Here is a 24,613-nt window from a genome sequence, read left to right as displayed (position 1 = left end):
TATTTTCTTAATTTCCTTTTATATTTTGTTTTCATTTTCTCTCTTTACCTTCGTTGCTTATTCTGACCCGTGCCCTAAGCCTCGCCCGATCCCTCTCCTTCTTCCCCCTCTCGCGCGGCGCGGGTTCTTCTTCCTCATCCCCAACCGAAGCGCTGCCGCCGCCGCCGCTCGTGATGTTTCCTCTTCCCCGCGTACAATAGCATTGGCGAAGGAGATGAATCCTTTCTCTACCCGACTCCTCCTCTGTTCCTCGCGCATGCGAATCCTTGTGATCGGTGATTCTTCTCTCTGTCTCTCTCGGTGTCGCCGGTGAGGAGTCGGTCTTGGAGCCTTGAAGGGGGAAAAGCTTGTTCATTTCTATGGTCTCCTTGCCTCTTCCCTCTGCCGGTGCCCTAGTTTCCTCTGCCACCAGTGACTCATGCCCTAGCTCCGGGCTTCGTCCTCTCTTCACTGTTTTGGTCACGGAGAAGGTGCCAAGTGATGGATTCCAGTGGGTTGTTTGCTGTGGATTGTCCCTGTTGCCGATCACCACTTCTCCTTCTTGATCCGATGGATTCCAGCAGTACCTATTTAGTTGCAGTGTTACATTGAGGTGAGAAGTGTATAGAATTGGATTAGTACTAAATTAAATCCATTATTTTGTTGCTGCATTGAATTTGGTTATGGTTCTAAGAATTTAAGTGTTAATTGTGAATAGAGGATTGGTTTATTTTCGGGATTGAGGTTGTTAATCTGTGCAGCTTGAGGTATGGTATAGTAAATTTTAATACATGATGTAGTAGGTCACATGATCAATTATAGGATTATGGGGTTAGTATCATGATTTGTTATGATGGATTGTTAATCAAATTGACATTGTGATTAATAGAAGAGTTATGATCGATGTCAAGGATCATTGGATTGATTATAAGATGTATAGTGTTTTGGAAAAAAAATAAAAGATTAAAGGGTTATTTGATTAGGGTTTTCCCTAATTAGGTTAAGGTGAGATTTAGCTAGTTGTTTGCATATATAATTAGCTGAATTATAATCATGTGATTGATACAGGACTTGGGTTTGAGACGAGACGTTGGATTTGACTGGATTGGACCTGTGATTTGAGGCGGGTACCTCTTGACTTATCTTTTATGATATTGTCATTGGATATGCATAGTATTTTATAACTACAAGAAATGAGCATGTTTGCCTTTGGTATGTCACAGTTTGATATCCATAGCATGTTAAATTTGTCGCCTGTGAAGTATCCGTACTTATATCTCGTGATTTGTTACCATGAGTATCTTGTTGCCATGAGTACTTTATTACCATGAGTATCTTAGTTTCTAGAGTGACATACCATGCTTTACCGAGCTTAGAACTAGGCTCTGGATTTTTGTTTCTGGCATGTGTATCCAAATTATCTGATACTTAGGTTTTTATGCCATGCCTGGATTGTGTATTTCTATTAGTATATCATATATGATTCGTGTACCTAGACCTTGTGGCTTTGATTTGTGCATATTGTTGGTACATATGCTATGGAAAGGGGATAGGTTTAGGATCTAGGTTGTTATACCATAGAGGACCTGTATACCCTAGATCCGTGGATTTGACCTACTGATACTGTGGTACCCATATTATATATATATGGATTTTTCTATACTGATCAGGATATACCATACTTGTTATGTTCAGGACATATGTTTGGATATTCTATCTGACCTGTGTACTCTAGATTTTGGTATGTGACCATCGCTTTTACAGTACCCATTTTGTATATATGGATATGGTTATGTTGATCAGTTTTTGCTATGCATAGTGACATGCATCATGATTGCATGCTGTGCGATTGTCGGCTCCACTATGGTTGAGCCCATCACCAGTTACATGTACTGCACACACCCCCACTCATGGTTTAGTGGTATATCAGGCAGGTGTGTGGCGGTTCTGCTGTTTGGCTCCGTTGGTCATATGACTCAGCGTGGTAGCCGACAGTCAGTTCTGCTCTGTTTGGCTCCGCTGGCATTTAGTGTAGCAGCGTGGTAGCCGGCAGATGGTGGACTCTGTTTGGCTCCGTTGGTCAGGTGACCCAGCGTGGTAGCTGGCAGAGATATCCTCCCCGTCATCGTGTACCGGGAGATGAGAGCATTGAGCTCCCCCATTTATGATTTGGGGTCAGAGGACAGGAGTACTCCGACAGCATTCCGTACACTCGGTCACTGTTCAGGAGCAGTGATGTTAGAGTGCACGGTAATCACATGCATTGATTGTATTTATTTGCTTGTGTTTGCTGCACTTATATGCTGCATTTTGGTGGATGCATTTGTTTGACATGCATACAGGAGACATACTGCGTATCGGTTTGATGACCTTTAGCTCAGGATAGGAGTTCCTGGTGAGTACAGCTTTCTTGGTTACTTTTCAGTTTGGTATATTTCCTATATATTATTCGGAAGTTGTATTCCATGTTTATTGCTGTTAGATATATCTTACTAGGCATGTCTATTGGTTTTTGCTGAGTTGTTGAACTCACCCCCGTGGACACTATATTTTCAGGTACCAGGTTATTTATGGTGTCGTTTGGAGCATCCTGTTGTTGGTCCCCGCGTCACATCAGAAGACATGTCGCTGTCTTTTTGCTGTTTTATCATGGTATATGATATGTGAGTTTTTGGTTCTGTGTTCCGGTTTTGTTTCTGGAAATGTTGCTTTGTTTATTGTGTAAGCCTAGCCGGCTAGCAGTTTTCGTTTTGGGTGGTATGTGTTATCTTTTCCCGCTGTGTTTTTGGTTTTAGTACAGCTGTGTAGGTTGTTAAATATATATATAACTGCGTGATTGTTTATTTTGTTCCAGCCGAGTGGGCTGATGATATAAACTGCGTGGTTGTGTGTATATTCCAGCCGCTTGTGGGTGATGTATATTTTGTATGTAGAATTGCTTCAGATTGTCACCCATATAGGGGAGGTGCTGCCGAAATTTCTTTGGACAGGGACTCCCTCGGGGCGTGACAGATAGTTTTGATACAATCCTATTATGTAGAGTCAGTATTGAAAAGGTTCAATGCGAACGATCTCTCTACATTAAAAACACCTATGGATCGAAGTCAACACTTAGCGAAAAACCATGGTAAGGCCATATCGCAATTGGAATATTCTCGGATAATAGGCAGCTTGATGTATCTCACAAACTGCACACGTTCGGATATTGCCTGTATGGTCAACAAGCTGAGTCGTTTTACGAGTAATTGATGCATTGATGCGAGTTCTTAGATATTTGAAATATACTATGAACTATGGATTACATTACGGAAAGTATCCCGCTGTCTTAGAGGGATATTGTGATGCTAATTGGATATCAGATACAAAAGATTCCAAATCCACTAGTGGGTATGTATTCACAATCGGTGGAGGAGCGGTATCTTGGAAATCCACAAAGCAGGCATGCATAGCTCGGTCAACTATGGAATCCGAGTTTATAGCATTAGACAAAGCAACTGAAGAAGCCGAATGACTGCGGAATTTCTTAGAAGATATTTCGAGCTGACGAAACCTGTGCCCACCGTACTTATACACTGTGATAGTCAATCAGCGATTGGAAGGGCACAGAGTAGTATGTATAATGGTAAGTCTCGATATATATGTCATAGACACAATACCATTAGACAGTTGATCTCGAATGGAGTGATTGCAATCAACTATGTCAAGTCCAAAGATAATTTGACAGATCCTCTTACAAAGGGGCTAAGTCGAGATCAAGTATACTGCTCATCGAGAGGAATGAGATTAAAAATCTACAACTAAAAATGACTGTAGCGGTAACCCAACCTTGTTGACTGGAGATCCCAAGATCTTGATTCAATGGGACAACGAAGTTACAGAAATTGTGTTATAGCACACGAGATATATTATTATTATCTCTATCCCAATCCTAAGATGAATTTGTGTCGTCCTACCACATGTAGTGAGGTTAAGCTTATGCTTTTAATGACTTCTATACCTTTATAAGGTGGAGTATAGTAGGATACTCTTGATAAAAGTGTCACCTATGTGAGTGTGAAAACTGGTTGTTTCAATGAAACACTCATGAATCCAAGATGGTATCCATGGTCAAAACGGAACCAACCATGAGAACCCAAAGTAAGTGAGATAAATCTTTATGTGGGTGTTATTGTCTTAGTATACACAAACAGTTGAGCAGTTCAAGATATCACGTTCGCTGCGCAGCCTAGTATGCTCAATAGCATTCCACTACGGAAGGTTCAAAGCCACAAGCTAACTCTCCCGATGCATTGACTTATCGATTGAACTCTCCTTAGGTGATAACATGCATGCATTATTTTCCATTTATGTGAGGGATTGTTAGAAATTATAAATGGAAAAATAATCAAAAAGGTTTAAATGTCTTTTGGATGATTAAAGGGTGCATCTAATGAAGAGGTAGCATGCCTCTTAGGAAAGGATGTGATCTACATCACCCATTTTGAAATGGATGGATGAGATATAATTGAACCAAGAGATTCTTATACCCTTTCATATGTATAAATAAAATCTCTCACATACTCATTCATTCATTCACTCACTTCCTTCCAAGTAAAGCAAACATTGCATTCTTGTATTGGAGAGTTCAAGAAGCTTCCTCGGTTCAGAGGTCTTGCGATTTGCAGTACTACTATCGCAAGATAAAAGTCGTTGTATCTTGGGAGATGATTGTCGTATTCCGTGAACACCGTGTGCGGGGCAAATTCATCTTAAAGAGATAGAATCTAACTCTAGCCTTGACTTAACTGAAAACGGTGGTATACCATCATTCTGCCTGCACTCAGTTTGCATCAGCAATAAAGGACCCAACAACCTTATCTCTTATTATCGGTCAACTGAACTTCCCTATTTGGTCGACTTATCCATTCGGTAGACTGAAAAATTCTATTTTCTGCAAAACAAAGTTAGCAACATAATAAAAGTATTCATGTAAAACAGAGTTAGTAACAATGCATTTATGCATGCTTTAATTTGACAGTAGTACTGTTTGATTTCAACTTTGAAATCTGGTTTGGTTTCAACTTTGAAATCTAGTTTGGTTTCAACTTTGAAATCTGGTTTGGTTTCTTAGTCGGATCATCACCTAACTTTGTTCTCAAAGTGAAAACACGTCCTTACATCGTTTTAGAAGGACTTCTCTTCTCCAGAATTTTACCTTACATACTTGCGAAACATTCAATCAAGTTGGCCTATTTGGACTTCTTTTGTTTAGTGTTCGATCGACCATCACTACTTTCCTTATTTGATGTCCAGTCTACTTGACCAATCAAATGTGTTTTGCTGGATCCATCTGGTCTTTCTCTACCATGTGTTTGACCCTCCTAATTCATTAAGATGTTATTGCCTAGCATCCGATCCTCCTGACCCACTAGTATTAAATACATAATATCTAATTTTAAACCTTTGTCATATATCAAAATATAAATTTTCATATTTGTCAGAGTTTTCTGTGACAAATTTTGTTATTCGTTGCAAATTCTGCGATAATTTTTGAGATTCATCGCATATTTTGGCAACAAATTTTGGGGTTGGTCACATAAATTAACGACGGATTTAGATATTCATCGCAAAAATTGACAACGAATTTGAAAATTCATTGGCAAATCTACGACAAAAAAAAAAAATCATTGTAGATTTGTGTTTCTAAATTTTGCGACAATTTTTTTGTTACAAATTTCCAACTAATTTTATGACGAAAATAAATTCGTGACAAAATTTACAACGAATATCTTATTTTCGTCGCAAAAATTGGGGATGACTTTTTTGTGATAAAAAATTTTCGTCGCAAAATTTTTTATAACAATTTTTTTTTTAAATATGTCGCAAAAACCTATTTTTTTTTAATATTATCGGTGTTGCTTGCGCTAACAATTCTGTTTAATAACTTATAGTTAGTTTATTGTAAGATTTTTATCTGTTATTGAAGGGGAAATTTATATGGATCTTGTAGCGATTTTACAGATTTTGTCTTAGAGTAATAATCTCTGATACCGTGTAGGTTTGCTTCAAACATAGAAGAAGAAAAAAAACATAAAATACTAATGGAAGAAGAGAGCAGGGAGATTAATTGAACTTGTATATTGCTTGAAGTCTTCCTTATAGAGAAAATTGATGACTGCATAAAATTTCAAAAATGATAGTTATATATGTTATGATAGATACGTGTGATCCTTGCTATGTGCATTTAGCTATTATCATAGTAAATGCACAAAGCAAGGATAGTAATATGTTTAGTAAATGTTACATCAATGACCAACACCTATAACTACTATTGTTTACATTTGATGCAGCTATCAATTTCGACATTAGATTTCGTCAACTCTGTATAAGAAGACTTACCATGTAACAAGTTCAATGAGCCTAATATTTTCCTACTCCTTCCTTTAATTATGTGTGTGTGTGTTTTGTCTTTGAATCAAAACTTGCATTCTTGTGTTGGAGCATAAAACATAATGGAAAAAGGATCAAGACAATGGAATGAACTGTACGGTGAAGAAAAAGGCACTCAGCTATTTATTTCATGTAGCAAATTTAGTGGATTATACAGCTCTTCCTTCGGAAAGCTCTTCCTCAACCAAATACGAGGGTTGGTTAGTATTATAGCAAAGCACTTCCGGTAAGGTTCTTATGTAACATATGTATTGCCACAATATTAGATTATAAGGTCAAAATTCGGCACGTCGGAATATTGTGGCTCTTTCTCATGCCTTGGCTACTACTGTTGGTATTTTGAGAGCATGAAAACTAAAGCGAAGCAAAGCGGTAACCACTCACATGGATCTCCCGAAGTCGCAACTGAAGACGTCGGCGATCGACAAAGAGGTTCCCATTGTCGGAAGCACGATCACAAAGCAACCGGAAAGCGCTTCAAGGTTCACGAGCAAAATCCCAGCCGCTGGATGTTCTCCTTTGCTCGCACACGATTACCTCACGGCAATGCTCTCTGATCACCTTATTCGCAACACCAGTGCTCGCACACCTCTCCACCTCTTTGGATATGTGCTTGGACGCTGCTTTTATAGGAAGCTTGAGGAAGACGAAGGGGAAAGGACGCCTCTTCGTCTCCTTGGTGTTTGCAGCAAAGGGAGTAACGAAGGGGAACCCTTCATCTCCAGTAACACCTCACATCTCCCACTCGTCCAAGTCAATCCATATGGTCATATAGATCATGTTAGTCACATAGACTACAAGGTGATCATGTCACGAAGATCAGAGTGAAATTAGTCACAAAGACTAAATAAGTCATGTAGACTTTATGAGGATCAAGTCACAAAGATCAGAGCAAAATTTAGTCACAAAGACCAAATAAGTCACGAAAACTTTATGAGGATCAAGTCACAAAGACCAGAGCAAAATTTAATCACAAAGACCAAATAAGTCACGAAGACTTTATGAGGATCAAGTCACGAAGACCAGAGCAAAATTTAGTCACAAAGACCAAATAAGAACATCCATTCCATACATTAGGGAAAATGGTTCGTGCGACAGCAAGCACAGTGAGCATTCAATTGCTAAGAAGATTGTCACACCTTATTTAGCTATTCCATAGAATGAATCAGAGACATAAATGTCCATAGAACGAATCAAAGACATAAATGACTTGCTTTTACCACAGATTAAATTATTTACATCATTATGAACATCTCTAATCCCTCATATTGACCATATGTCAAGAGCATGTTCAACATCTCCAATCAAACAAATTATTTACAATTACATTTTATGTACTGAACTAAAAATGTAACTGGTACCAGTGAATAAATGTCGCAGATGTAAATCATTCTTAATCTTCCTTTTTAGCTAGAATCTATTCATTCTAATTAGTCGCTTTTCTAGTTATGCTCCATAGACCGAATCATCCATAGCCAATAGAAAACATGCTAAAGTAGCAGACACTGATCAGAATTTCAAGTAGACAGTTAAATAGTCACTTAGGGTAAAATCGAGATTAACTTATAATCTCAAGGGTCTCACATAGTAGAGAAGCAGGGATCCATTCTCCTACTACCCTTCTTGTCACCATAGCACATGTGGTATGAATCACATGCTACGATGTTACTCTCTTTACCAAAAAGAGCGCATGTTTTTCCTAAAATTTAACATCGTACAGATTTTGATCTAGACATTCCCAATGTCTAATCCTGAATTCAACATATGAATTCTAATCTGGCCTCAAGCAGATTCAGTAAATGGTGGGTGTATTTACTCCAATCATTACACAAATGATCTCATCTTGACACAAATATCAAGGCGACCTTAACTTATGGATATGTCTCTATTCATAGCTACACAAGCTGTCCCATAAGTAACGGTCTTACCTCTATTTGTACTTAACAAATAGAGATAATTGTCCATGTGAGTGGACCAATCCCAATCTGCCAACATGCTTATCGAGACTTTTATTCGAATGTAACAAAGACATATATACTGAATAGATCATGACATTTTTCATTTATCAAAATGTCTTTACAATTGTTACATTTTTCGAAGTCCCAAAGACTTCATATGCCCATGAAATGACTCTTTAGTCAATGGCTTAGTAAAAGGATCAGCAAGCATATTTCGTGTAGGGATGTACTCAAGAATCACCTTTTTCTTGTCAACAATATCCCTTACAAAATTATATTTAATTTTTATATGCTTGCCTTTGCTATGATATTTGAGATCTTTGAAAAAAGCTATCGCAGCTTGACTGTCACAGTACACAGTAACAGGACTCCCATTATCCTCAGCAATCTTTAGATGCTTTAGGAACCTTCTTAGCCAGACAACCTCTTGCACAGCCGCTGCACAAACCACATGCTCAGCTTCTATTGTCGACAAAGCTACACAAGCCTGCTTCTTGCTGTTCCATGAGATGGCGCCATCATTCAGCAAGAAGACATAGCCAGATGTGGATTTTCTGTCATCAAGGTCCCTAGCCCAATCTGCATCTGTGTAGCCACTTAGGCTCATATCTGATCATTGGAAACAGAGGCAATAATCAGCTGTTCCTTTAAGATATCTAAATATCCTCTTCACCTCTTTCTAGTGTCTCGATCCTGGGTTTGACTGGAAATGACTAACTAAGCCAACATCATAGCTTATATCGGGACGAGTACACAACATAGTGTACATCAAACTACCAATAGCACTGGCATATGATTTCTTCTTCATTTCGGCTATTTCCTCAGGAGTCTTGGGATACATACTTTTGCTCAAGACAGTACCTTTCGCTATAGGAGTTTGTTCAACGTTGCAATCTGACATATTGAAGTGTTGCAGCATCTTAGTGATATAAGCTTCTTGAGACAAACCCAAAAGTCTCTTTGATCGGTCTCTAACGATCTTCACTCCTAAGATGTACTCTGCTTCTCTCATATCTATTATGTCAAATTGTGATGAAAGCCAACTTTTAACTTCTATCACACACTTTATGTTACTTCCAGCTATTAGCATATCATCAACATATAATGATAAAATGACAAACTTTTCTTTTTTCATTCTTAGGTAAACACAATGATCCTCATTGACCATTTCGAAACCATAAGATAATATGACTTCATTAAATCTTATGTTCCATTGTCTTGACGCTTGCTTTAGCCCATATATAGACTTCCGAAGTCTACATACTCTTTCCTCTTGGCCTTCAGCAACATAACCTTCTGGTTGTACCATATATATTTCTTCATCAAGATTACCATTAAGGAAAGTTATTTTTACATCCATCTGATGTAATTCCATGTCATATTATGCTACTATAGCTAGGATGACACGTATTGACACAAACTTCACAACTGGGGAGAATGTCTCTTCAAAGTCAATACCCTCCATTTGGGTATATCCTTTTGCAACCAATTGAGATTTGTATCGATTAATCGATCCATCTGCTTTCCTCTTTACTTTGAGAATCCACTTATTCCCAATAGCCCTTTGGCCCGGAGGAAGATCGACTAAATCCCAAACTTGATTCTTTCTCATTGACTCTATTTCTTCATCCATTGCAACTTTCAAATTCTTTTCTAACTGAGCTGCTCAAAGTTTCCTCAACTGTTCAAGGTTCCTCATCATCAACTGGGAGAACCATCAATGCCTCATTCTCAATATCAAACATTCTCTGAGGAATAATCTGACGACTACTTCTTCGAAGGTTAGACTGTTGAGAAACTGACTCATTCAGTGTCAAATTACTCCCACTCGGTTGACTAGATTCAGGCATCTCCTGATCTATTGATAAAGGAACATTATCCTCCTCCTCTATCTCATATAGAGGAATTGTTTTATCAACTTCACCTCGTGTTGGGAACTCAGTTTCAAGAGAAAGTAGCATCTCTTGACTCTATTTCAGAGATGGTTCCATCTTGTCGCTCACCAATAAAAACATAACCCGTAGAAGTCTCAGAGTATCTTATAAAGATACACTTCTTACCTCTGGGTCATAATTTTCCATATTCGTGAGTATTATCATGAACATAGGCAGCTGACCCCCAAGGTCTCAGATTACTTAAATTCGGCTTTCTGCCTGTCCAACGTTCATGTGGGGTAGATAGAACTGACTTTGAAGGCACTTTGTTAAGTATATAGGTCACAACTAATAATGCATCTCCCCAATAGGAGATTGGCAGATTATTCTGCGCTATCATAGACCTAACCATTTCAATAAGAGTCTTATTTCTTCTTTCAGCAACACCATTTTACTGTGGAGTTTCAGGGATAGTTAGTTGTCTAATAATCCCTTTCTCATCACACATTGTCTTGAACTGATCAGACAAATATTCTCCTCCACGGTCAGTACGCAAGGTTTTAACCTTACGTTCCAATTGATTCTCAACTTCGTTCAAGTAACGAATAAAGAAATCCAATTCTTCAGATTTGTGAGAAATCAAATACACATGACCAAAACGTGTGAAGCCATTGATAAATATAATGAAATAAGAACTCCCATTTCTTGTCTTTATATTCATCGGACCACAAATATCCGAATGAATTAATTGCAATAGTGATTCAGCCCTAATAGTCTTACCAAATGGTTTCCTAGTCATCTTTCCAGCAAGACAATGCTCACATATAGATAAATTAATCTTAGCATGAGTGCCTAAGAGGCTCTCCTTAGCTAATCTATTCATTCGTTCTTGTCCTATATGTCCCAATCTAGCATGTCAAATTTCATCATTAACATCAGCATTACTAGTAAGAGCAATGTTTGAAAAACAATCATCATTATTATTTGGTTCTACATCAAAAACCATAAAACCATTTGTTACATAACTATATCCAATTAACACAGAGTTACTTCGAAGTTCTACACAACGGCTATAAAAATTTACATTGTAACCTAAATCAATAAGACAAATAACGGAAACCAGATTCCGTCGAATCTCAGGAGTGTACAGGACATCATGTAGAAACAAGGTGCCTCCACCACGTAGGTTGAGCTTGCAAGTGTCAATTCCTTTAACTTCAATTCTTGCATTGTTTCCTACATATATCCATTTGTTGCCAGCTGGTACCCGACGGTACTCCACATATGTAGCTCGGTCACGAGCTACGTGGTTCGTTGCTCCTGAATCTACAATCTACAAAGGATACGAATCAGTTAACAACACTGTACTTGCAACATATTGCTTGTGGAAAGAAGACAAATATGGATCTACCTTTTTAGGCTCAGTACACTCCCGAGCAAAATGACCCTTCTTGCCACAGTTGAAGCAAGTCAACTTGCTCTTAGGTTTTTGTCCATTTTTCTTTCCTTTCTTCTTGATTTGGTTTTTCACAGCAACATAATTAGCCTCCTTTCCTTTCCCCTTTCCTTTCTTAAACCACTTGTTCTTATTCTTGGAACCAGAACGTTCAGCTACAAAAGCTTGACCCGAAATCCTTGAGGATTCAATCCTCTCTGCCTCAAGTTCCACATGGCGTGAGACATCAGTGAAAGTCTTGATACTCTCACTATGGGTCAGATTCTGTTTCATCGTTTCCCAAGAATCAGGAAGGGAACGAATAACTACCTGAACCTGTTGTTCATTAGTCAACACATAACCAGCAGTCTTAAGCTCTCGAATCATGTTACCCATCTCCTTGAGATATTGGACCATGGTAACATTCGAGCGCTTTTTATAGCTATCAAACTTGATAGTTAGCTGACGGAGCTTAGTCAGACTGACTCAACTGTACTTCTCTCTAAGGGCTACCCAGACAGCATAAGTAGATGATAATGACTCATACTCAAATACTAGGTCATCCACTATTGAACTAATCAATATACCCTTAGAAATGGAGTCCTTCCTTTTCTATGCCTTATAGGCATCAAGGTCACGTCTGTGCTGTGCTGTAGAACCATCAGCTGGTTCCTCCATGAATTGATTTACAACCTCTAGAACTTCTTGTTCCTCAAGAATGTATTGTATCTTGAGGTGCCAGATTTTATAGTTATCCCCATATAATTTCTCACCCTTATTGAGTTCAGCTATGATGTTTTTAGTTGCCATGATTTACATAAATAAACAAATTATTTATTATTTCAGTGTAATTCATATATGTGTAATTATTTATTGATTCAGTGTAAATTAGAGTTAGTTTACAAAATCAAGTGACAACATTGTTTCCACTCATCATTTGTATGTTTTAATCTAATCAATATTAATCAATCATATTATACATATCTCATCTAATGAACGAATCATTATTAAAATGAACTAATCATTTTTCATATGAACTAATCATATGGATATATGAACAAATCATATTCACATGAACTGATCATGTCATGAAATGAACTAATCATTTCTGAGTTTGTTAACATATAACATAACTTTTTCATTATATAATTCTGTTCGTACATAACGACAGAAATTATTACATGACTCCAAAACTAGATGAGTTAACACTGCTCGTACATAACGAGAGTAAACAAAACACTAATAAACTAGATAAGGCAGCACTGCTCCCACTAGGACAAACACTAGTGTGGCAGCCAACATTATCCCTATTAACCTGGACTCATTTAGGATAATTTCAGATGGGGCAGCTTCAGGATTCTCCATCAGATCCATTTCTGAATCTTCCTTGAGCATTTCCTGGTCCTCTTCAGACTCTTCAGGTTCTTCTTCACCCATATGGTGAAGTAGTTCCTCACATAGTACTGAATATGTGATTCGTCCTTCATGACGCCCCTATACATAGTCTGCTATTATCTTAGGATACTCTGGCAATGAATGCATCAATGCCCAGATCCTATAACTGTCCAGGACTGGAAACTCTTCTTGCTCAAGTTTCCAAAATAGTCTATCCAGCCGTCTAACATGTCCGTTGACTCCATAAGCAGATTTATACTCTATCTCCTGAATCTCCTCTCGGAGCTGGTTTCGCTGCACTTCGCGACGAGTCAATGTGGTAATCGTCCGTGCCATCTAAAAAATTGAATTTAAATAAGTCAGTACAAAACTAGTTTAATTCAATTTATACAAGCATACCATCATTATAAATCAAGAAAACAAATCTTCTCGATTTTCAGGAGTTTAAGTCGACTGACCCATTAGACCGGTCAACCAGGAGTTCGGATGTTAAACTTAGTCTATTGTCCTCATTAGAACTAATCTAATTGGACCTATGTTCTGTTATTGTTTAAGATCATTTGAGTCAATCTCAGACTCATTGATCAAACTCAGGTTCGTTTGATTCGTCCAATTGCTCATTGGATTAAGTCTGACCCATTAGAACAAATCTAATTTTTATGATCAAATCTGACACAACAGAACTAATCTGGTCATATTTGATCATCCCAATTTCTGTAATCAAACTCACCCCAATTAATTCAGTAATAAACCGAACTGGTTAAACCAACAAATAATTTGAACTAGCTTCAGGTATTATTGAATCAAACTGGTCTGCTTAAATCAACTAATAATTTAAACTAGACCTGAGTTTGATATGACAAGTTGGTAGGGTTCCAATTTTCAGTAAATTGAACCACAAATTAATTAAATATTTATTTATTTTAATTAATTAAATACATATAGGTATGTATTATTAATTAGTAAATAAATATTTAATTAAATATTAGCTACTATCGTGAAGAAGCAAAGAAAAAATATGCATGCACTCTTTAGTTTTTATCCAGGTTTTTTTTTTAATTCTTTACTGTGCTTCATCAAATGAACATTGTTCATTCCTTTTTTTTTTAATCGATTCATGAATCGATTCAACGTATAAGTGAGGCACTGTGCCGTTAATTGAATCGATTCAATTCCTTATTCAATCGATTCAAATATTTGAATCGATTGAACAATCGATTAAAACAAAAAACGCGCACTGTTCATCTTCTTCGCGACAGAAAAAAAAACAGCGAGCTATTCTCGCGCCGATTTTCATGCTTTCAAAACCATGATTTTGTGTCTGATACCATTGTTGGTATTTTGAGAGCATGAAAACTAAAGCGAAGCAAAGCGGTAATCACTCACATAGATCTCCCGAAGTCGCAACAGAAGACGTCGACAGTCGATGAAGAGGTTTCCGCTGTCGGAAGCACGATCATGGAGCAACCGAAAGCGCTTCAAGGTTCACGAGCCAAATCCCAGCCGCTGGATGTTCTCCTTTGCTCGCACACTATTACCTCACGGCAACGCTCTCTGATCACCTTATTCGCAACACCAGTCGCTCACACACCTCTCCACCTCTTTGGATATGTGCTTGGACGCTGCTTTTATAGGAAGCTTGAGGAAGATGAAGGGGAAAGGACGCCCCTTCGTCTCCTTGGTGTTTGCAGCAAAGGGAGTAACGAAGGGGAACCCTTCGTCTCTAGTAATGCCTCACAACTACACCAATGGCTAGTAGTCACTCATGATTTATCTCTTCCATATTGGCCTAGGGACGGATTTGCGGAGGCGCTGAGGTGAGCGAATCGCCTTTTGCCACATTATGTAACATATGTATTGCCCTTGGCTACGGTATAGCGGAAGGACATCAAGTTATCACCTAAGTATTCGTGGTTCGATCCCTAGCTATAGGATATTTGCATGGATTTTTTTTCTTCAAATGGGGGGCATAACTATGTGATGTTAGATTTCTAGGCGACCCGCCATCCGCCAAGAGCGCCTCTCGATTTACCCTGACAATCTCAATCGAAAATTTTTATAGGATCAAAATAGCTACCTCATATTCAGTGTTATCTGGTTCAACATTGTATAACATATGCATTGATAGCAACATTTTTATATATTTATTTTGTTATCTAATTTTGGCTAATTTTAGTATCGAAGAACCTCGATGAAATGCATTTTCATGTGTATACAACACAGATTAACCATGTTTTTATCATTCTTTAACTAGCGACATCGTTTTACAACTTCATTTAGCTCTCCTATTCAAGGGGAGCAGCATGGATAGAACCATAAAGTTATCATCGTATTTAGGTTATTATAGATTCTAGTCTCAGAAATAATTTTTTATAAAATAAAGTAAGACTATTTATAATAGCTCATGATCCCGTATTAACGAGAATTTTGTACATGGGATTGCCTTTATTTAGCTCTCCTATTCTTTCCATCTCTTTATTTACTTATTATTATTATTATTATTTATTAGGTCTCGTTCGTAAGCTCTTCGAAAAACTTTGAGTCCCTTGTGCTTGTTGTACTGATATTTTTCGGGGGTAATTTATCCTTGTTTAGCCTACATTCTCATATTTAGTAAAAGTATTTTATTGTTCCAGAGAAAATTGACTCTTGTGCACATTCGTTTCTTTCCAATGTGTATGCATATTTGACTCGTTCATATTTGACATGAACGCAAAATCATACTTATCTACAAATATTGAGTTTGTTTATTGTGCAAGAATTATAATTTGAGAGCATCGTTGGCCAACACATTGTTTCGAGCATGTCTCAAGGTTGGGGTGTAACAATTTGATCCAAGACCCATCTTTTTTATTTATTTTTTTTGGTAATTTAGGTATTTAGATTTTACAATTCGACTAATTTTGGAAATGACTGGTTTAACTCCATGAAAATTTTTCACTGACCATCAAAATAAATAAAAAAGTACAAATAAAATTTTCAAACTCTAAAACATCCTAGAAATTTGAGCCTTCATTGCTTAAAAAGTTTACCTCATCTCTTATCATCACACTATAATTCCGGAGGCAATCTAAACACCATCTTGATCTAAGCCTTTGAGTCTCAAGTCCATTGAGCTTCCCCGTGATCTAGAGTTCACTAACTTGATTCAATTCAAGCTCACAAGCATACATGAGTATAACTCGATCTAGCCCTTACGCATAGAATCTCTATGACACTATCAAATACTTTTACACTTGATGCACGTCTTGTATTTAAAGAATATTGATTGGCTTTACCTGACACATATTAAGCATAACCCATATGATATTTAGCCGATTCGTGTCACAAGTTACTCAATTCATTAGCCACTTTTAAATGAAAATAATGCTTATTTTTTTTATATAAAGAATCAAAAGTCGAGTATTTTAATTAATTACCACATTTAGATACAATGTCTCGTGCCTCAACTATTTAAAATTTATCCTCTTTGATTCATGCGTAATTTCTTATCCGTCATATTATTTAATTTTATCTAAATTATATATATATATATATAACAATGATATTTATAGGAAAAAATTTTAACAAAATACTCAGCGATAGACACATAAATTTATAGTTCATCATTACTTTTTTGGACCTTATCATTTACATGTCTATCTTTGAGTATTTTCTTAAAATTCTTTCCCTCAATAATTCGAGCTTCAATAGTATATATTTAAATTGTTATAGTTAAAAAAACTTATAGCTGGGTTAATATTTTAGTCTAAATTGTTAGTTTGCTGTAAAACGTTATTTTATTTTTTACTATAAAATATAAAATAGTTAGCAAAATAACATGAGATTTAATTGATATTAAAATATACTAAGATTTTAGTTTCTACTGCTAAAAAAAAAGTCTCCTTCAAATAAAATAATTTAAAATTCATTTAAATTAATTAACCTAGAGGCCGTTTCCGCCCCAACGGTCGAACACCTTCCAAATTCAAACCAGTGCCGTCCCAACGGTCGAATTCCGGACGATGCGTCAGCATCATCAAATCCGGCACGTTTAGAGGGGAAGAATATTCCGTTCCCCAGCAACGTTCAAAATAGCCATTCCGCTCTTCGAATTTCAAAACCCCCATCGCACAACCTCCTTCCTTCCCATCCATCTCAGTTCCTTGGGAAAAGATGCCTCTGAGACCCCTCGACAACGCTCTTCCCTCCGCCGAGCAGCCCAAGAAGGTGGCCAAGGTCGCTGCCTCCCCTTCCCTCTCCGCCAAGAAGGCGGCAGCTGCCCTTGCCGCAGCCTCCCGCGTGAACGATGAGAATACACCGAATCCGCCGCCCCCAGAGCAGTCTGTGGAGTACGTCCCTTCCGAGGACCTCGCGGCCCTAATGGATCCAGAATCAAAGATTGTGGTTCGTCCTGTCGCTGATTGAAATCTCAATTTTGATTTTTTTTTTTTTCTTTCTGTACGCTTTCTGGATCTGATGTGCTGGGATGAGCAGGTGTTGCTGGACGAGTTGAGCTCGAAAGACTGGATCAGAGGGTGCGAAGCGTTGAATGATTTGCGCCGGATGGCTCTCCATCACTCTTCTCTTTTGCTCCCGATCTTGTGAGTTCAAAGTTCAATCTTTTAATTTCTTCTTTTTTTTGCTACGAAATCCATGAAAAGTGAATGTTCCGTGCTTAAATCTTTTGTCAATCTGTTCCAATCGGTAACGGATTGAATGAGCAGTTCGAAGTGTGGAAAAGGTGTTTGTTAGAATGCCAAAATGAAAATATGGTAAACGATTGAAAATCACATGTATATATTAATATGTTAATCTGTCTAATAACTGGTAGCTAGTTCATTGTAAGATTTCTATCTGTTCCTGAAGGGGAAATTTATATGGATCATGCAGTGATTTTACAGATTTTGTCTTGGAATAATAATCTCTGATACTGTGTAGGTGTTGCTTCAAACATAGAAGAAAAAAAACATAAAACACTAATGGAAGAAGAAAGCAGGGAGTTTGATTGAACTTGCATATTGCTTGAAGTCTTCCTTATAGAGAAAACATTCTTTATTGTTAAAATTGATAACTACATAAAATTTTAAAAATGATAGTTATATGTAGAGTAAATGTTACATCAATGATAATGCTTATCTCTACCATTGTTTACATTTGATGCAGCTATCAATTTTGACATTAGATACTGTCAACTCTACATAAGAATGCTTAAGAAGTAACAAGTTCAACGAGTCTCATATTTTCCTACTCTCTTCTTCCTTAATTATGTGTGTATGTGTGTTTATCTTTGAATCAAAACTTACATTCTTGTGTTGGAGGATCATAAAACATTCTGGAAAAAAGGATCAAGGCACTTTATCAATTTTGACATTAGATACTGTCAACTCTACATAAGAATGCTTAAGAAGTAACAAGTTCAACGAGTCTCATATTTTCCTACTCTCTTCTTCCTTAATTATGTGTGTATGTGTGTTTATCTTTGAATCAAAACTTACATTCTTGTGTTGGAGGATCATAAAACATTCTGGAAAAAAGGATCAAGGCACTTTATCTGCTTTTAACAAAAGAATCACAAGATGTATGGCTTTTTAACTTTACAAGTGCACCTTTTTTTCAAGTTTATGAGTTTGGTTGGTCATGTTTGAAGTGAGCTTGATGGCTCAACTCAACTTGACGACACGAAACTGGTTTGGACAGTTTCGTGACTCAACAATGGGTGTAATCCCTCAGATATTGGAGGGGGATCCATGGCTTGGTAAACCCTCAAATATTGATACAAGTTAGGTGGTTACAGAACACTTAAGAATTGTTCTGGTCTATTGAAATATTGAAAATTCTAGTTATAAGGATGGAAAGAAAGAGATACAAATTGTTAGGTTCTTATGTCTTTTAATTTTGAATTTTAAATAGAAGGGATAAAAAGTAATTAGCTTAATTAGCTGGCATTGGTGTAATTGCCACTTAAATCATGGATCAAGGTCACCACTGCACAGCAAAGGGTTTCATCCCTTGCTTATGGATGGACGATGGGTCCCTTTAAAAGGTGTCAAACCTGTTACGTTTAAAATCCTCATGTACTCTCCTCCTGAGTCTTAATCTTCTCTTCTCTTTTGTGTGCACCTGCAGAAGGATAACCTAAGTTTCATTGATTAATTATTCAAACTCGTTTGGCACTTTGTCATTTTGACATCAGAATGAAAGTAATTTCTTGTTCTGTTAGCATGCAAAATCGATCATTCTGCAAAGGAAAATTGGGTGATGATTATTGCATCTCTCTTGATGATCAGGGGAAATGCAACTACAGTAATAACTAAAGCAATGAAAAGTCCAAGGAGTGCGCTTTGTAAGACATCCATCATGGCCTCAGCTGACATCTTTCAGTCCTTTGGTGCACTGTTGCTCTCGTCAACTGAGGACAATGCTTTCGACCAGCTGGTATTTTTTATTTATATTTTTTTAATATATTTTGCATTCCCTTAATTAAATTAGTTTCTTCTCATGCTGTATATATATCAGTCAGTTTGAATTCCTTCAAAACATAAACATGTTACAAAAAAAAAAAAAATCAATGTTGCTCAAGTCTAATATACTACTTGTCTTGATGACTAGCCTTAGACATTTTGTAACATTTGATACAACCTTTTCAGCTACTTCAACTTCTGCTAAAAGCATCCCAAGACAAGAAATTTGTGTGTGAGGAAGCCGAAAAGGCACTCGAGAAGATGGCAATGTGTATGCCTCCTCTACCTTTACTAAAGAAGCTTCAATCTTGTGTGAATCATGCAAACCTTAGAGTCAGGGCTAAAGCTGCTATTTCCATGTCTAAATGCATCTCCAAGATGGTTAGTCTCTCAATTCTAGTTATTTACTGCAGCCTATTTGACAACTAAGTTGCATCATGCAGTGCCTCTCAAGTCTTATATACTTCATGTCATAACATTGTAGGATATTGAAGTCATGACAGAGTTTGGAATTGCAACTCTTCTTCGAGTGGCAGCTGAATTGCTTAATGACAGACTGCCTGAGGCACGCGAAGCAGCTAGGGCCATAATTATCACCCTACAAGGTGAATTTTCAAAGACCAACAACAATCTGAAGGATGACAAGGAGTCATCTGCATCTGAGGCATGGCAAGATTTTTGCTTTGTGAACTTGCCTCCTATTGCAGCACAATCAGTAGCGAAGATAATTTCGCTGTAGTTCCTTTCCCTATTTCATTTTTTTTTTATCCCTGTTACCAAAATGCTATCATCGAATCAACATCCCCTAAGTTTTAAAAGTTTGAGCAATTGAAGCATCCCGTTTATTTGTGATTTGTGCAAGCATATTTATGGAATTCTCTGGTTGTGGTAATTACAGTTCATAGAAATAATTATTCTATTCCATGTACATTGCCATAGAATGTGTCAAATAATGTCAAAATATCAGATCCCGGTGGGATTCAATTTCCTTTTAGATTACTTGTTAGATGGAGTATTACTGTATTCTAGAAAGAATAATTGATAGATGGAGCATATGAAGAAGAGAGAAATCCTTACAGAATTATGTATGAAGCGTTAATGTTCTTAGCAACTCCTTATACCCTAGAAAGAATCACACATTCGATGGGTATGGTGAGCTTTTTAACAAAGAAGGCGAGCTAGAAAAAATTGACAAATTAATATCGGTCCATAACATGCAGGGGCAAACCCATTGATACTCTTTAGGATCCTCTTGTTGCATCTTGGTTCTTCATCAATTGTATAATTGCTAATTGTAGATTCATAAGTTCTTTCTTACTTCTATGTAAACATGCATTTTTCAAAGAATGCAACATTCATAGTTCTACCTTTATGTGTTTCTGCTGTTTCTAATTTGTGAATGAACTATTAGAAACATGTAGTCAATTGTTTTGGATCTTACTTCCACTCTTTTGGACTTAGGAACTTCAAACTTAACCCCATGCTTAAATATTAATAGGAAGACTTGTAGTCTTTACACAATTTGCAGGCTTAGGTACTTCTAACTTAATCAAACACCCCATACTTGAGCATTTGTAAGAAGATTTGTACTTTTGTTCCTACCTCAGCGGGGTAATTTGTTAAGAATGAGCGAGAGGATAGCCTTCCCGCCACAAGCTCTGGGATAACCCTGCTTAAGATTTATATTAATACTTTGCAAATTATACCCCCAAAGAGGTGACCATAAGAGCAGAGCTGAATACTAGTCAGTCTAGCATGATAAAAACTCTTTTCAGAGCATTCCTCAATTCAAGTGAAGAATATAACTACTATTATCAAAGTTTATATATATACACTCTTAACAGGCTGGATCATTTGCAACTACTGAAGAATATAACAATAGTTCTCGCAGCCAAAGGAACCCAATTCTTTCACACTAGGGGAAAAAAGATGGCTACATGATCAAATCAATGCTAGATTCAGTTAACGAGATATGAAAAATGTGCAGTATGTAATTGATATATTAACCATGCTGTACTTAGTTTCTTTGGGATTAGAAGAACTTTTACTCAGAAAACAAGTGCTTAAGGATCATAAGAAAGGATAGGACCATAACTGTAAATGAACCTAAAATTTGTGAGCAAGCTTTAGTATCATTTTTTATAATTCTTACCAGTTTACATGTGTACCATATATTTCAATAATTGTCTTCATTTAGTTAAATTGAATACCATCATTTAGTTAGAGGTGCCATGTATCAAAGAGGGTCTTCACCTTAATTTTGTCCCATAACATCAGTCACATACTACTATATTGTGTAAAGCGCAAGCAATGCCTCTCTCATGTGCCAGTCATTATTCGAAAGACTAGTAGCCACCACCCGTGATTTATCTCCTCAATGTTGACCTTCGGACGGGTTGGCGGGGCACTGAGGGCGAGCGTAGTCATCTTGTGCCACCATGTAAAGTGCAAGCCAACCATAAATCAAAGATAGACTAGCAATTTAAGAATTCATTCTCGACTATATAAACACAAATGAAATGATTAGCAAGCACTCCAATAAACTTTGCTTTACAAGAATATACTTCCCCACTGTATTAGATTTTGAATAAAGGCAAACAGATCACCAGTATCTCAGTCGAGTTAAAAGATATTGTATCTAGCACACTTAACATTTAACAATCAGATAATTGTGTAAATCAGTACCTTCTTTTCTTGAAGTCATAGCATGATCAAACCCTGAAAGCAGTGCGACAAAATGAACTCAGTTCAGAAGCCATCGACCATTATACAGAAATAAAATTGGAAAATAGCAATTGACATCGGCAATAACAGCAAATGCATACCACAGAAGAAGATGCAGCAGAGTGGATTGTCCCCATATTATTCCTCACTAAAACAGATTCAGAAAAAGGCCCGGAAAAAAAAATGAAAATTGTAGCAGCAGATGTCTAAGCCATGGCCTTCATGGATCATAGCAACAAGCTAATTGCTGAGACAAAAGATGCCCACTTTGGGCCAAGTCGAAAACAACAATTGCAAAGCCAAAAGTCTTCAGGATTGGCAAAAAGTCCTAGACTAACAATGCATAACCATAATAGCAAGCAATAAGCACTGGTAGTCCGCTATCTTTAATCATACAATGGTGTCTCGGTCCATGCTCCAGAAACATGACCATTCTCGCAAACATAGGCCCTCACAACTGGCTCCCCATCGTCATGAAATCCAAAGATCCTCCTCAAGCAAAATGCAGAGTGGAGATCCCACGTCTCCCTGCAAGCACAGAAAGCACAAGCCAACCGGATCTTACCTTTGTTCAAATCATTTATCGTCTTCCACACCCTCGATCGCTTGAAGTTCTTGAACATCCCCCTAAACAGCATGTACTTCCGCTTCTCTTCTGCGTGAGTGCATCCAGGCCAGTCGCATATATAAAGACAATCATTCCTGTAACGGCTGGCGAGAAGCTTGTTGCCCTGCACACGGCTCAGAGTCCAAGGCCCGGTAGCCAAATGGGAGCTTGTCGGCCCTACCCAGGGTTTCGTCCTCCTATTGGGGGCAATCGAACCGACTGTAATGGGGTGGTTATCGCCTGGGGAGGGTTCGATCGGCGTACAGGCGACATCTTGAGCTTCTGAGCTGTCGTAGACGGTGTCGAAGTAGAGGTCATCGAAGAGGGACCAGCAAGAAACATCGGAGAGGGCCTGTGAGGGGGGATTTCGCGGATCGCTCGAACAGGAGGACGAAGAAAAGGAGGGGCCGGGAGGAGCCAGATGAGGGCCGATGTCGCGCTCGAGCCCGAAATCGGAGTGCTCGAGGAGGACGCCGGCGTGGTGGAGGCCGGGGCAGCAGACGGAGAGCTTATGGAGGGACGACCAGGCGACAGCGCCGGCGGCGGTTGAAGGTAGGAGATCCGGAGGGAGATAGCGGGAGCAGTGGGAGCGGAAGCAGACGGCGCGGACGAGAGAGGAGAAGCGGGAGGAGACACAGGCGAGGCGGGCCCAGTCGCGTGGATCGGATTCGAGTTTGGCGAGGATGTCAAGGACGACGTCTTCGGAGAGGAAGGCGAAGAAGGAGGAGGAGGCGGTGGTGGCCGTGGCAGTGGAGGACGGAAAGCGCGAGACCATGGCAGCGATTAAAAAAACAAAAAGCACGAAATTTTAGGGCTCTTCGTTTGGCTTCAAAATCAAAGGGACTGATGGAGTGGGAAGATGACCACCTCTGTTTATTCTGTGGTAGACAAAAACATGATTTATAATTTCTTTCTCATTTTAATTTTAAAATTTTTTATATAATTTTGTTAGATTGATCTAGAAGTTGAGGATTTTTTTTAATTCACGTATTAATTAATTAATTTTAAAAATGATCTATTCCTCCCGTCTCAATCTGAAAACATAAGTGATAAGATTTTTTATTTCAAAAAAAAAAACTTTTATAATATATCATAATTGAGAATCAAATTATAGATATCTAAGAATTATGCTGGAGCATATCACAGGGTCTAAATTCTTTCATTTAATTCATAATAAATTGGAAGGTATATTTAGAAGTTTACCTTATAATATTTGACTCTACACTTATGACAAAAGACGAATATGCTCGTCTCCAATCCCGTCAATCCGTCCAAGGTTAACACGGAGGAATTAAAATTACAGGCGGCTATTAACCTTTGGAATAGTGACTAACATATAAGGGAAATATTTACCTCGGCTTTGTCGAGATTCGAACCCCAGACTTCATTATGACAACACCTCTACCATTGATGTATATATAGAAGTTTATCAGAATATTCATCCTACAATTAGAAATTAATTATTTTTATTTATTTACACAAATATTTTATGGGCAAAAATTAAAATGACGCCCCAAATTAATAAAAGCATCATATTAACACTAGTTTTTTTCTTTTAAAAAAGTCAAACGAGAATTCTTCTTATAATTTTATCTTGAAAATATTCTTATATTCAACATTGTTATAAAAATAAACATGAAACCTCTACATGTTAACTTCTATGTTATAGAAGTTATCTAGTAGCTATTATACGAAACTAATAGATAGTTGTTATACATTATAGAAACTATATGTTTGTTAGTTTCTACAAGCTCAATCATAATTAAATT

The 24,613-nt window shown here is 37.6% G+C and overlaps 2 protein-coding genes across 2 annotated transcripts; one reads left to right on the top strand and one right to left on the bottom strand.

Annotated features, from left to right (window-relative positions):
* Window positions 1-17,106: 17,106 nt before the first annotated feature.
* On the top strand, window positions 17,107-20,449 carry LOC122014436. The gene is made up of 5 exons (XM_042570670.1): window positions 17,107-17,456; window positions 17,547-17,653; window positions 19,340-19,487; window positions 19,700-19,894; window positions 19,998-20,449. Exons 1-5 carry the CDS (start codon window positions 17,226-17,228, stop codon window positions 20,250-20,252), a joined length of 936 nt encoding a protein of 311 aa, XP_042426604.1. The 5' UTR covers window positions 17,107-17,225; the 3' UTR covers window positions 20,253-20,449.
* Window positions 20,450-21,747: 1,298 nt separating this feature from the next.
* Window positions 21,748-23,721, bottom strand: LOC122017440 (phytochrome A-associated F-box protein-like). Its single transcript, XM_042575063.1, has 2 exons — window positions 22,339-23,721; window positions 21,748-22,231 (listed from the first exon to the last, which is right to left on the bottom strand). Exon 1 carries the CDS (start codon window positions 23,617-23,619, stop codon window positions 22,624-22,626), a length of 996 nt encoding a protein of 331 aa, XP_042430997.1. The 5' UTR covers window positions 23,620-23,721; the 3' UTR covers window positions 21,748-22,231; window positions 22,339-22,623.
* Between the last annotated feature and the right edge of the window lie 892 nt (window positions 23,722-24,613).

The sequence above is a fragment of the Zingiber officinale genome, chromosome 8B, assembly GCF_018446385.1.
Source record: "Zingiber officinale cultivar Zhangliang chromosome 8B, Zo_v1.1, whole genome shotgun sequence".
NCBI lineage: Eukaryota > Viridiplantae > Streptophyta > Magnoliopsida > Zingiberales > Zingiberaceae > Zingiber > Zingiber officinale.
This window is presented reverse-complemented; position numbering and strand designations above follow the sequence as displayed.